General features: G+C 39.9%; 1 protein-coding gene across 1 annotated transcript in view; it reads right to left on the minus strand.

The window, feature by feature from the left end:
- The window catches only part of CD109 (CD109 molecule), a 147,645-nt gene extending 133,145 nt beyond the window's left edge, over positions 1-14,500 (minus strand). The window contains exons 1-2 of the mRNA XM_011942956.1: positions 14,451-14,500; positions 14,020-14,192 (exon numbers count right to left, since the gene is read on the minus strand). Of these exons, the coding sequence (XP_011798346.1) occupies positions 14,020-14,192; positions 14,451-14,500 (223 nt within the window). The remainder of the gene's footprint in view (positions 1-14,019; positions 14,193-14,450) is intronic.
- Positions 14,501-15,244: the final 744 nt, after the last annotated feature.

A 15,244-nucleotide genomic window follows, 5' to 3' on the forward strand; every position in this document is an offset into this window, starting at 1 on the left:
CCAAGCATTCTGGCACTTCAAAACAAGCTGAACAGATTTGAAGTGCAGGAAATCTCATTTCATAGTAGAAGTGTTTTTTGTTTTGTCTTTTGTTTTTAATGCAGCTCTGAATCAAGTCAAATCTTTGAGGAATTCTCTCACTAGAGAGAAGTTGAAAGAGCAGTTCAGCTGCATGCCTGGGTCCTAATGCTCAGACACATGACCTTATCTGTTCACAGACGCAAGAAAGATACAGAGTTAGAAACAGAAGTCCTACCCAGGCCAGGCATGGCAGCTCACGATTATAATACCAGCACTTTGGGAGGGCTGAGGCAGAAGGATCCCTTGAGGCAAGGAGTTCAAGACCAGCCTGGGCAACATGGTGTGACCCCATCTCTATTTAAAAACAAATAAAAATACAAAATACAAGGACTCTTCCCAAATGCTATACTGTAGGGACAGAGATGTCCCACCTACCCCTATTTCTTGCTGGATCCAGGGAGCGACTCAGAGGATGTGTGGACACATCCAATCTAAGGCCTACTCACTGGTCTCATGTGTTCTTATTAAAAGGTCGATTTTAAGTACTTGACATTTTTTTCTGCTGATCTTCCCTTTAAATTTACAAATACAGCTTGGAATTTCCTAGGCACTTATGAAGTCCTAGCATAGGACTTATTTGAAAGTTCTATTCATTTAGAAATAATTTACACAACGAAAACACAAAATCGGGAGCAGCGGGGAGGAGAGTGGCGGCAGTATAGATGAGAGAGGAATAATAATCTCTTTCTCCGCTGTTGCTAGGTTGAGAATTAAATAGATAGTATTTGCAAATTGTTGTGAACATTTTTCTTCCTTTTGGCGAGGCTCCATTCAGACACGGGAAATGGTCACCACTTCTTGAAACCCAGTATGGCACTCTTTTAAATCACTAACTAAAGACACATTCTGTTATGTAAGGTTCTTCTTAGCGTTTTTATAGATAACTTTATAAAACTCCAATCATTTCTGTGTATAACCAGAGACAGTCAATCTCAAATCCCTTTCAGATGCTTTCTCCTTCCCAGTGCTGCTTAAGCAACTCGGAAGAAACCTTGTTTGAAGACTTCGCATTTGGCACAGCCTGAGAACTGGCCATTTGATTTACAAATAGAGTCAAAGTTATTTTTAAATTTTGTAATAAGCATACACAAAAACTAACCTTTCCTTAACTTTTTAAACATACTCGGTAATACCATTATATGCTGCCTCTTCTGACATCTGTCCTCACCAAATAGCTTTGGAAAATCATTGAAGGGAAGGAGTACTGTGTAAATGGAAATCCAACTAGGTACAGAAATACTCTCTATGAAAAAAAAAAGTGGGCTTTCCACTATATATATATATATATACACACACACACATATATATATGCCTGACTTAGTGTTGCTGCCTAATTATTTTTGGCAGCCTTTTGCTACTCAGTCTCATGCAATAATACATTTATTATCACTTTTTTAGCTGAAAATTTTGATCTCTTTATCAATTTACTAAATTTTTTTCCTCATGTTTCAGCAGTTTCTTTGATCTACAGATAAACAAGGTGAGAAATAGGGGTTTTCGCCCACAAATTCATGGAAAACAAACTTCAAAATACAATTTTTTTTTTTTTTTTTGAGACAGAGTCTCACTTTGTTGCCCAGGCTGGAGTGCAATGGCATGATCTCGGCTCACTGTAACCTCTGCTTCCCAAGTTCAAGCGATCCTCCTGCCTCAGCCCCCCAGTAGCTGGGATTAAAGGTATGAGCCACCATACCTGGCTAATTTTTGTATAAAATACAATATTTTTTAGACAGTGAAATAATAGACAGTGGAGATTCATATGGCAGGCAGGTGAGGGATAAGAAATGACTTAATGGATACAACATACACTATCTGGCTGATGTTTATAATATAAGCCCAGACTCCACCACTACCCAAAATATCCATGTAAGAAAACTGCACATGTACCCCCTAAATCTATAAAAATAAAAAATTTTTAAATCTTAAAGCAAGATTTAAAAATACAATGTTTCTGCTTCACAGTTTAATGTCACTTTAAGGCAAAATAACTATTGGGGAAATTCAATCTACACAGAAAACACAAGTATTCTGAGCAAAACAAAACCAAACAAAAAAATCTCCTTTCATCCCTTACATACTCCTTTTATATTTTTCTCTCGTTTCCCTTTGCTTACAAATATCTTAATAAGTTTGAGTTTCATAAACAAAGTTTTGTTCCATTAAGACTGCTGAGTAAAAAAAAGCAGGTCAAACACAAACCTACTAAAAGTAAAATAAATAAAATGGTACACTATAAAGTAAATGTTAGGTTAAGTACAAATGAAAAACCCAAAGTCAGGCAAGGTTCTTGGCTGCTAAATGTACAGGGCATTCTTAATGGCAGGGTCAGCAATCCATAGCCTACAGATCCAGTCTGGCCCACGCCTGTTTTTTCTACAGTTCATGAACTAAGAATGGGTTTGCATTTCTAAATAGCTGGGGGGGATATCAAAAGAAGAATAATATTTCATGATAAGTAAAAATTATATGAACTCAAAATTTCAGCATCCGTAAATAAAGTTCTGTTGGTACACAACCATGCTCATCTGTTTACGCACCATCTACAGCTGCTTCCAAGCTATAAAGGCAGAGGTTAGCAGCTGCAGTCAAGACCTGAAGGTTGGCAAAACCTACACGCTTAGCATCTGGCCCTTTACAGAAATTTTGCCGACCTCTGTGGCTCTTTTTAGGGAGATTTTCTTCTTCTTCAAGGGATAAGGAATAAGGTTGAAGATCCACCTAAGCCAAAATGAGTCATCAGCAGGGAGACTTGGACTCATGCCACGGGCTCGTGGTCGGCATCAGTATTAATATCTGATACTGGGAAACACCAGGTACAACACAGTTAACATTCCCTGAGTGTTTTCTATGTACCAAGCATTGTGATAAATGTTTTAAAGATGTGCACTAAAAAAAAAAAATAGAAAAAATTGAGTGAAATTAATTTTAATAACATATTTTATTTAACTCAATATGTCAAAAATATTAACATTGAACATGAAATCATTATTTTAAAATCACAAGTTTTATTGCATTGCATTTCTTGGAACTAAGTAGTCAAAATCCATTGTGTATTTTATACTCATGGCACATCTCAATTTGTATAAGCCGCATTTCAAGTGCTCAAAAACCACATGTGGCTAGTAGCTACCATATTGGATGATACAGCTCTTAAGTATTATCTCATTTAATCATCTCAACAATGCTATGAGGTGGGTACTATTATTAGGTGATGCTAGGGTTCAATTTCAGTGTGGTTTCCGAGCACCCATTCTAACCCACTGCGCCTCCCAAAAAGTGCAGGACAGACCCAGCTATTCCTTCCAAAACAGTAGTGCAAACATAACCTCATATTCCTTCTCTCCTTGTTCCTCTTCTATAGCTTGCTGCACTCTCATTTACTATTTGGATACACCCACTCTTTCATCTTTCCTCTCTTATCCATGTTGTTACTACCTCAAGCCCCTATGTAGCTCTGTAGGTTACCATTCCTCTTCGACCATTCCTCTTCAACTGATCCATAAATAAAATGTATGGATGGGCTGCAGAATCCTTCGCAGCATTCATACCACATTCCCCAACTCCCATGTCCATGGCAGACACAGCTAATTCATCCAGCTCTCTAGTCCAGAAAACCCAGGCTTGACTTTGAAACTGTCAACACAGCACTCCAATCAGCCTCTACAATCAACTTGGGCTGACACATCAAATGAAGCCTACTCTGCCTGCGAAGAGCATGGGCACAAGAACCTCGTGTGGTCACCAAATATTTGTCACCCAGCATTGTGCCATGTGTAGTTTGGTGCTGAATAAATTTGAAGTGCTGAGAATAATAAATTTCCCATCTTATCTATATTCCTGAAGAGCTTTAACATATATTGCAGTGAAACTTAAGTTTGTAATACTAAGTCATTTCTGCCAGTTACATTTTCATAAATGTAAATTCCTAACACAGCCCTGCCAAAAGGGAGCTACTAGGTGTTCTTTAAAAATGTTCCTCTCTGATGTGGAGAAATAGGAACACTTTTACACTGTTGGTGGGATTGTAAACTAGTTCAACCATTATGGAAAACAGTATGGCGATTCCTCAAGGATCTAGAACTACAAGTACCATATGACCCAGCCATCCCACTACTGGGTATATACCCAAAGGATTATAAATCATGCTACTACAAAGACACATGCACACCTATGTTTATCGCGGCACTATTCACAATAGCAAAGACTTGGAATCAACCCAAATGTCCATCAGTGACAGACTGGATTAAGAAAATGTGGCACATATACACCATGGAATACTATGCAGCCATAAAAAAGGATGAGTTCGTGTCCTTTGTAGGGACATGGATGCAGCTGGAAACCATCATTCTCAGCAAACTATCGCAAGAACAGAAAACCAAACACCACATGTTCTCACTCATAGGTGGGAACTGAACAATGAGATCACTTAGACTCGGGAAGGGGAACATCACACACTGGGGTCTATCATGGAGGGGGAGGGGGGAAGGATTGCATTGGGAGTTATACCTGATGTAAATGATGAGTTGATGGGTGCTGACGAGTTGATGGGTGCAGCACACCAACATGGCACAAGTATACATATGTAACAAACCTGCACGTTATGCACATGTACCCTAGAACTTAAAGTATAATAATATTAAAATAATAATAATAATAATAAATGTTCCTCTCCATTTATTTCCAAGCTCTTTACCAGTCTGGTTTTCGGATTTTAACTTATTAATCATTTCTTCAGAACTAACAACCCACAGACCTGCCATCTACCTACCTACTGCTACCCCCTCCACCAAATCTTTGACCAATTTCACCCCGAGCCTTGCAAGGGAAGAAAATCACCTCAAAGAATTCTCCAAGGGAAGTGAAGAGTGGAAGAGATAGAGCCAGACCAAGAACCACTTTAATCCTCCTCGCCAAGTTTTATCATTGCAACTTTCGTATGCTGGTCATCTTGGCCCAGACCAAGAGATGGTGAATTACAAATTCACTGACAACTACGGCAGTAATAAATTAATTCCACCCAGTCCTCTTGAGCTTCAACTGAGGCATATCTTCATGGTAAGCAGCCCTTTCCTCTTCTCTTTCTCCTCTGTGTTAGCTCCCCCAGATATGAATATGACTTCCAGCCCCTGTATTCCAATTTCCTACAATCCAGTGGTGACCCAGTTTAGGGCACCACCAGGGAAGATCTCCAATCCTGTGTTTCTCTTTCTGGTGTGCCACTACTTTTAACTTTTACCCCCATTTCCTATAAAGTGGTGGCCAGATCTGTGCAATGTACAGGTGGGTAGATAAGTTTTCCTAAAACTGTATTTCAATTTTATTCTTCATCTCAATTTCATACCTCAAAATATTTCTTTCCTTACTGATTCTCTTCTATTTCTTTCTTTCTTCAAAGAAGAAAATATGAGGGTTTTTTAAGGATAATCCCCTTCCCTCTGCCCCTAATACTGATCTCACCACTTCTAACCCAGGAATTATCCACCCTCTCCTTTGCCTTAACCACTTTCACCTTTCTAATGTGCCTTTTGAGAGAACATCCACCTCTCTCCTTTCAACCACCAAACTTCTGGAAAGAATAAATTCTGACTATATTTATCACCATCCATTTATTCCTTCAAATTTGCTTTTGCTCCCAACATTCAACTTAAAGCCATTTGCTTAAGGGTCACCAATGTTCTTTCCTCTGTCCTCATCTTCTCTTCTCTGGCCTTCTGAGAGAATTGATACTATTAAACCTTCCGTCTTGGAACCACTTCTTCCCTTGGCTTCTGAAACATTTTCAATCTATCCTTCTCTGACTGCTCGTTGTCTGTTCTTTTCTTTTTTTTTTTCTTCTTGAGACAGGGCCGTGCTTTGTTACCCAGGCTAGAGTACAGTGGCACTATCTTGGCTCACTTGTAGCTCTGAACTCCCAGGCTCAAGAACTCCCCGCCTCAGCCTCCTGAGTAGCTGGGACTACAAGCACATGCTACCACATCCAGCTAATTTTTTTTATTTTTAGTAGAGATGAGGTTTCAATATGTCGTCCAGGCTGATCTCAAACTCCTGAGCTCAAGCGATCTACTCGCCTCAGCCTCCCAAGTGGCTGGGATTACAGGCATGAGCCACTGTGTCCGGTCTTCTCCCTTTCATTAACTTATTTTCCTCTTTCCAAGCTTCTCTCAAAAGTCTTGTTCTTTCCATGAGCTCTGTCTCTCTTGTGTATCTTATGTATTTCCAGGACTTCAAAATACTGTCTACCTCTATGAAAACAATGCCTAAATCTCTCTATTCAGCTGCAATTTCAAAACTATCTGCTGGACATCTCCACCTGGATGTCTCCCCAAACTCATATTCAAAGCAGAATGAAACATCTTTTCAAAAGATATATACACAAACCCCTATCTCCTTTTCTTAACTGCCATACCCAGCCAGCAGCTCTTTCCTCCGGCACACCCTTCCCGTCTCTAGTACAGGAAGTAACTGTTCCCTCCAAATGCCAAATATGTCAGCAGAGATGGGACATTTATGAATGGACATCTGTATAGCTCTGGAAGTAAAAGGTAACAGTAACAGGCACAGGGTCACATACAAGAAGCACTGTTTACAAACCACATTGAATTTTTTATACAAAAAATAAAAACTCCTCCAGCCTTCTGCACTATTAATATTATATTATCCTTCTGGGACCTCTGAATCTCCTCCAGTGCCTTCCTTTCTCTTATTCCCCACTCCCCATTCACTCATGTTTCACATACAGCAAATAATCAATAAATAATACATTAATGAGAAGAAATGTCTGTGGGGAAACAACTAGTTTCAGCATTGTAAAGCCCTCTTCACAGGACATAAAGGATCAAGAGTAACCCAGCCCAAATTCTTATGGGATCTGTTTTCTATTTCCACCACAACCCTTCAGTGAGTCACTAGGACAGTGACTCATTCAGTGCTAGAAGAGGAGCAGCACATGTTTAACTTGGAGTTTAAAGAATCAGTGTGTTCACTTTTAACTTCACCCAATCATTGATTCACAATCAAACTCCAAGTCATGTTTCTCGGTGGCTGAAAACGAACACCAGCGCTTAGGGTTGAAGGCTGCTGAAAAGCAAACATGAAAGTCCAGGAGGAGCCTTCCCGCCGCTGCCATGAATCATCACAGGCTTGCAGGGGCATGCTACTCACCCTCGAGCTTTCCAGCATTTGGTCGAGCACAGTTTGTGAGATACCAAAAGGCAGTTGTTCTCATTCTAATGTGACTAAGAATCACCTGTGGTGATGGCGGAACATAAAGGTTAGATTCTTTTTTTTTTTTTTTTTTTTTTTGACAAAGTCTTGCTCTGTCACCCAGGCTGGAGTGCACCAGTGCAATCTCGGCTCACTGCAGCCTCTGCCTCCTGGGTTCAAGCGATTCTGCTACCTCAGCCTCCCGAGTAGCTGAGACTATAGGCACGCGCCACCACACCCAGCTAATTTTTGTATTTTTGGTAGAGACAGGGTTTCACCATGTTGACCAGGCTGGTCTTGAACTTCTGGCCTCAAGTGATCCACCTACCCCGGCTTCCTAAAGTGCGGGGATTATAGGCATGAGCCACCACACCCAGCCGAGATTCTTGATTCTTACCCATGTCTTGAGGGAGGCCATGAATCAACCTTTTTAATAAATATAATTTGCACTTTGAGAAACACAGCAACAGAATTTAGTTTTTAAAAGGTCTATGAAGCTTCTAACCCAGCCCCCATCCCTTATACAGAACCATTAGTGCATAAAGAGCAACTCCACCTTGAGCTAAAATAAGAAACTTTTACAATATGCAAGTAAGCATTTTCAAACTCCTTAGTTAGCCTTATTTTCTTCCATATCAGAAGAATCAGCATTTGTAAATATATCTTAGGTCTTAAGCTCAGCTCTCCATATGTTAGGAAAGTTTCATAGAGTATAATGGAAATAGCACTGGACTGCAAATTTGGGAACCTGCAATCTGTTTCAACCTGAACTCTGCACCAATAAGTGATTTGACCTTGGGAAAATCCCCAGATCCCATGCCTCACCTCAGTCTCCTCAGCCATGTATTAGGTGATTGAATTGGCTTATCTTTGAGGTCCCCTCCAGCTCCAAAACTCTATGAGGCTGAAAGTAAACTAAGAGGAGAGCTAGCATTTCATCTTGTAATTCTTTCTATTCAAATTAGATTTCATTAGATCCAGGTCTACACTATTGCAAGCAAATGTGAAAATGATTTTAGTGGAAGATGACTATGCAACATTGCATCAATATCCCAAAATCAAGGAAACAAAAATACTTCACTCTCTTCCCAGCAATAGAAAACCTTATTGTCTGTGGACCTCAGATACAACTAACTTCAAATTTAGGCTTCACCATTTACTAACTGGGCTAACTCAGAAAAACTAATTGTTCTCTCTTTGCCTCAATTTCCTCACCTCCAAAATGAAGACAAGAGTATCTACTTCATCAGGTTGTTAAAATTAAATATTGTGCATAAAGTCCTTAGTACTATGAGGAAACTGGATATTTAATATGTTAAATCCCTTCCAATCCCTTCCTAGGGGTGTGTCTTTTATAGAGTTCCCAGTTCAAGACCATCACAATAGGTGATTAATAATTGCCTTTGACATAAACTGTTGCTACTCTCTTCTAGTAACAATAGCTACCATTTTCTTGAATAATTCCTTTGTGTTAAGTGCCTTGAATATGTTACCTCATTTAATCCTCACAATATCCATATAATTGTATAAGGCAGAAACCACTATTTTTCAGATGATGAAACTGAAGCCTGGTGAGATCATGACTGCCCACAGCCACACAACCACTAAGTGGAATGGCCATCACCTGTGCCCAGGTAGCCAGGCACATCGTGATTACGCCGTGGTCCTTTATTCTCAGGCACCACCTACCTGTTAATATACATTACACACAATAGCAAAGACGATGTGTGAATGAAAAGGCTACACCCTTTAAAAATAATTCTCACATAACTGCAGGTTCAGACTGAGTTCTGTTGGCAAAGTTGCCTGTGAAAACCTGCTCCGGGAGATCTGCCCACACATTACACTAATTAATCTACTTTCATAAAGACCATGGGACTGATTTTTATCTACAAGGCATGAAATGCATGTTCAGGAGCTTTTTTTCCACCAGAAAACCATCCTAACCGAACTGGATGATTTTTTTAAGTTTTTCAGCTAATATCTCAATTTTTAAAAATTTCCCACCCTTACTGAGCCAAGATGGAAAATAAAATATACCACAGTCAATATGAGAAAGACAACAAAGGAAAAAAACATATTTTTTAAAAAAAATCTTTTAAAAAAGAAGGTTAACACTCCATTAACTCTCCAGAATTTTAGGGCAAAAAGAAAAAGCAAGTTATTAAAGGCTATAGACACATTTATAGAGCACATCCCACCCCAATAACTCAATGGGAAGATGGAATTAGGCTTGGTAGCATTTAAAAAATGGTGCTACCAAACCAGCAGGCACTTATCAGGAGACGCCCATGCAGAGTCCCTAGATTTTTCAGTAGGCATTTTCGATTTAGCTTTTTGGGAGTTTTTGGTTTTGGGGGTTCTTTTGTTTTTGTTTTTGAGATATAATCTCACTGTGTTATCCAGGCTGGTCTCAAACTCCTGGGCTCAAGCAATCCTCCCACCTCAGCCTCCCAAGCTCTGGGATTATGGTTGTGAGCCACTGCACTCAGCCTCCAGGATTTTTTTCTTAAATCAGGTTTACATGAAACTAATGATGATGAATTCATTAATGAGGGAGGAAGGCTATATTCTTTATTACTTGCAGTGACTCTTGTTTGGGAAAACCACTGAAAGTTTACAAATGAAAATGTCAAATTGTAGCAAGAGAAGGGAAAATAAAACAGAAATTATGGTTTCAAGGACATCACAAAAATTAAATTATTTTATATGCCTTAACAGATGAGAGGGCAGTTTTCAAAATGTTCTTAACTTTTTTTTCTTGATTTGGCATGGAACTCCAGAGCAACCTCACAGTAAGAAAAAGAAAAAATTATGTATATATGGGAAGAGATAAAGGGACAGACTCACTCTCCATCCAATACAATAGTCTGACTTGATTTCAAATGCCAATAGCTGCGCCACCTTCTCTCCTCTGGTAATTATTATCTGCTGAACTTTTACTATGTCTTGTCAATTATGTTTATTTAACTAACTCTTTATACAAAGGAAGATAAGATTAGGAACCTAGTTCTAATCACTGTGGAGATGATGGCAATGATGCTGATGGTGGTAGGGGTGGTGACAGTGGTGACAGTGACAAGCAATCTTTTGAATCTCACTACTAGAAAGGCATTGATACACCTTTCCAGAACTCTGCAAAGTGTAGCAGAAATACTTTTCCTAAAGGTCTATTAATCACCAAAAAAAAAGCCCATAATCACCGGGCACTGGGGCTCACACCTGTAATCCTAGCACTTTGGGAGGCCGACGTGGGCAGGTAACAAGGTCAGGAGTTCAAGATCATCCTGGCTAACACAGTGAAACCCCATCTCTACTAAACATACAAAAAATCAGCCAGGCATTGTGGCACACGCCTGTAGTCCCAGTTACTAGGGAGGCTGAGGCAGGAGAATCGCTTGAACCGGGGAGGCAGAGGTTGCAGTGAGCCAAGATCGCGCCACTGCACTACTCCAGCCTGGGTGACAGAGCGAGACTCCGTCTAAAAAAAAAAAAAAAAAAAAAAAACTACAATCAATCCCCAATAAATATAGAATTAATGTATTTTTTAAATGAATAACAGTAATATAACCTACACTCCTGGCCACAAAAGTGGAAATGTAAATAAAATCTCCCCCATATCTGGCAAACAAACAAATGAACTCTTCCCTAAATAAATGCCATACTTTTTCACCTTTATTAAATACATTTTCCATTTGAACCCTTTAGTTATTACTATTTCCGACACAAATTGAGACAGAAATCTATTGTGGTTTGGGTAAAACACCTCCCTACCCTGAGGATTTCTAAGAAGTACAGGACTGCTGGAAATAAGCTACTAAGAAACAGTCCACTGCTTTACCCAGCTCTACTACAAGATAAATCTTTATTAAAACCAACCTTCTGTTGCGGGGGTGGGGTGGCTCATAAGAAAATGATGAAACAATCGGGCTCACACCTTTAATCCCAGCACTTTAGGAGGCTGAGGTAGGAAGATCACTTGAGTCCTGTAGTTCAAGACCAGTCTGGGCAACATAGCAAGACCCCATCTCTAAAAAAAAAAAAAAAAAAATTTAAACCTAGCCAGGCGTGCTGGCACTTGCCTGTAGTCCCAGCTATTCAGGAGGCTGAGACAGCAGGATCACTTGAGCCCAAGAATTCCAAGTTGCAGTGAGCTATGATTTCACTACGGCACTCTGGCCTGGGCAACAGAGTGAGACCCTGTCTCTTAAAAACAAAAGGTATTTATTTGTTGGTGTTTATGTGATGGAGAAAAAACAAAACATGAATCCACATCCAGATACTTGAAGATCCAGACCCCTGATTTAGAAGTCCTGGTTTAGCTACATATTGTTACAACTGGAGGAGCCAAATAAAGCAAAGGATGTGAAGACAAGCAGGGAGAAGTGTCTTGATCCTCAAGTCCTCACATTACAGGAAGCATCTGCTCTGAGAACAATAACTCCCAGCCTCTGATAATACAGTAACATTCTCCTTTGAAAGAGGAGAGTGCTCCTAGCAATGCCATTGTCAGTGAAACTCTATGTCGTTAGAGTCAAAAACAGCCCACGAAAGCAGCAGCATTTTCCCTTTTTCCTTTCCGAAGATCCATTCTGCTCCCAGGACAGCTTTGCCCGACCCAGTCTGGAGTACTTGAACTTTCCCATGGGCATATGAGGAAACCTTCTCCCATGAGAAGATCTAAGAATAAAGTTGAAAACCAAGCCACAACATGCACCCCCAATGCAGGTACCATTTGTTGCAAAAAAGAGAGAGACTGATATTGGAGATCACAGAAAAGACCTAGCAGGTGAAATTCTAGAATTAGGGTATGTAAATGTCCAAGCAAAGCTCAAATATTTATCAAAAACATCCATATATATTCTGGACCTCTGCATTGCAGGAAAACTGCCACACTAGCGGAGCCAATATTATAAATTCTTTTTTTTCTTTTACTTTTATTTTAGTTTCAGGGATACATGTGCAGGTTTGTTATACAGGAAAATTACCTGTCATAGGGTTTTAGTGTACACATTATTTCATCATCCAGGTGATAAGTGTGGTACCCAATAGGTGGTTTTTCAATCCCCTCCCTCTTCCCACTCATAAATTCTTAATGAATAAACAATGAATGTGGAACTACCTTAAGTATTATGTCCTGTTATTTAATATTTCAATATTTTCTTCAGCAACCATCATAAGATCAGGAGTCATTCTTTTTCAGAAATGATAGTTCAATAATGAAAGTTGAAGTCTGCCCCCATGTAAAAAGGAAATGGACTTTCTGCATCCTCTTCTGCAGTATTATTATACTAATAATATTAGCAATTGTTGTTTATTGCATGCCTAAGAGGTACTACACACAGATTTTAACTTTATAACTGCCCTGGGAAGTCAATTTCATTATTTCCATTTTATAGATGAGGAAACTGTGGCTCAAAGCAGTTAAGTAACCTACCTAAGATCACACAACTAGTAGCAAAGTAGTACCAGGATTCAAACTCAGATCTTAAGGGCTAACCTATACTTCCCCTCCAGGGAAATAAGACCTCCCACTTCCCTGACATTGCTTCTATGAGGGACGAAAGTGACTTGTCCCTACACACACCATCTCGTCCTGACTCCTATTCCAAATATACCTACCCAGTGAACTTCCAGTGGGGAAAGAACCAAAGATGCAGATAAACTTTTACTTTTATTTCATTTCATGATGGTGTTCATTTCTCTATGCTTGTAGAGAATAAACACTTCTATAATGAAACGTTATGGAATACCATCCACCCTTCATTACATGCCTTAAATGATTTTTTTAAAAATAACTCTTAACTTTATAAAAACGTATGTCTCAGCCAGGCACAGTAGCTCATGCGTGCGTGTAATCTCAGCACTTTGGGAGGCCAGTGTGGGTGGATCACTTGAACTTAGGAGTTCGAGACCAGCCTGGGCAACATGCTGACAGCTTGTCTCTAAAAACAATTATAATAATCTAAAAAAGGAAAAAAAAAATGCAATAAAAGTTCATTTTAAAGAAAAAAGTTTTAAGTATTTACCTCTTCCCCCCAAAATTATTTTTCCCTTAGTACTGAAAAAGAAGACATTCATTGGCCCAATTTAATCTTGGGCCATGTTAGAACCCAGACTTGAAACAAGAACCAAACTTGGTTCTGTTACAAATGGCTCCCACTTTCACACTATTTTCTTTTTTTCTTGTTACTTTAAAGCTTAAGAAATATTCCATAAAACTGGATTTTAACTATTGTGTAGTTTTTTCTTTCCTTCCCACAGGCCTATTCTGTAAAATACTTTGCACTCAATAAATATGGTTTTGTGTTAGAGACTAACCCATTTCCTCTTCTGGGGCACACACTAGCCTACACTTCCCAGCCTCTTTTTCCTGTACATATGAGCATTAGTGATGTGAGCTATTTCTAGGCCTATCCCATAAAAACCTTCTACATGCTCTTCTCATGCTCTTCCCGTTCTCCCATGAAGAAACTCCACGCTCTTCCCCTGCAGTCTTGGGAGCCACATGATGATAACGGAGCCACAAAATGGAAGGAACCTGGGTCTCTGAATCTGCACTTGGAAGATCATCCGGGAACACTATCTAGGACTTTATATGAGTGAGAATTAAAAGTATATTAGGTAAGCTACTGCAAATTTGGGGTTTCTCTATTATACTACCTAACACATGACCTTATTAACATATTCCAATTATTACTGCAGAAGGGTAAGACTTTATACCGTTTATCTTACCTTTTTCAAAGACTCCTTCTGCTTCCAGGACAGAGACAGTGAGGTTTGATGCTGTCTTGAGCAGCTCCGCCTTCACAGTGACCTGTGAGGGGCAGTGTTCCAGAAGCTCCACCCCAATAGTCACATTTCCTCCGGGCCTGATGATCCCCGGGGTTGTCACCAGAAACCGGGGCCTAAAGAGTTCCCAACAAGGAAAAACAAAGTTTCTTATCCTCACATCTCCTCTCCTTTGTGACCCTCAGATTTCCTAGTGCGATAGGCACTCCATACTGTGCCAATTGCAGTCGTTTCTGTTAACATTGCCCACTGCTCTATTTAGCAACTGCACTGAAATGCTACTGAAACAACAATAATTCCCATAAATCAATTTTAATGCAGTAATTCATGCATCACTACTAGAGGAAGGCCTGTGTTATTTTCATTTTACAAACCACGAACAGCACAGAAGGAACCATGATGTAAATGGCTTGCACCGGGGCATACTGGAGTTATTGGCAAAGCAAGTCTCTAAGCTTCTCCTTTACAGACGACCTTATCCCAGCGTGATTATTTTCCTGTTGGTGGTGGTGGTGTTTAACTAAGATTTTGCCTGTTTCTTATTCAAACCTTCACGTTTGAGTAGCTGCCCAACGAGGATAAAAAATTATTTAACCAATACCATTGATTGAAATATACCATTTGAAAATAAACTACAACTGGTGGAAATCCAGGTATAACGGATTATAAAAAGAGGTCACTAAAGCAGCAGTTTCTCTGCTGTAATTTGGGGTTAAGGCTCAACTACAGAAATCTTTAGGAATGAATGGGGCTTTCCATTATTGGGTGCTGTTGCTATCTTCCTATAATGTCTGCCCCTGAACTCATACATCAGTCCCCTCCGCCACACTTTGGCAATGCTAAGGTTGAGACATCTTGATTAGAAAAAATACATCATGTATTTGAGAGAAGAAACACAATCTGGAGCAAAAAGTTGAAAAGCAAAAGGCAGAGGCAACGTGAACTAAAAATAAAATGACTCTTCTTCAGAAAGTTGTTTTGGCCAGGGAGACGCTTAAACAACTTCATGAGTAGAGAAAGTGTCCCATGGAGAGCCACGCTGAAGCTACATATGGTCAAACCCCCAGGCCAGTGCCAGGCTGGGGACTGCAGCCGCGCGGGCGTTTCCCACCCGCTGCGGCACAGCAGCCGCCACCTCCCCGAAGCCCCGGCCCAGAGCCACAGAGCG

The sequence above is a fragment of the Colobus angolensis genome, unplaced genomic scaffold, assembly GCF_000951035.1.
Source record: "Colobus angolensis palliatus isolate OR3802 unplaced genomic scaffold, Cang.pa_1.0 Scaffold213, whole genome shotgun sequence".
Lineage (NCBI taxonomy): Eukaryota > Metazoa > Chordata > Mammalia > Primates > Cercopithecidae > Colobus > Colobus angolensis.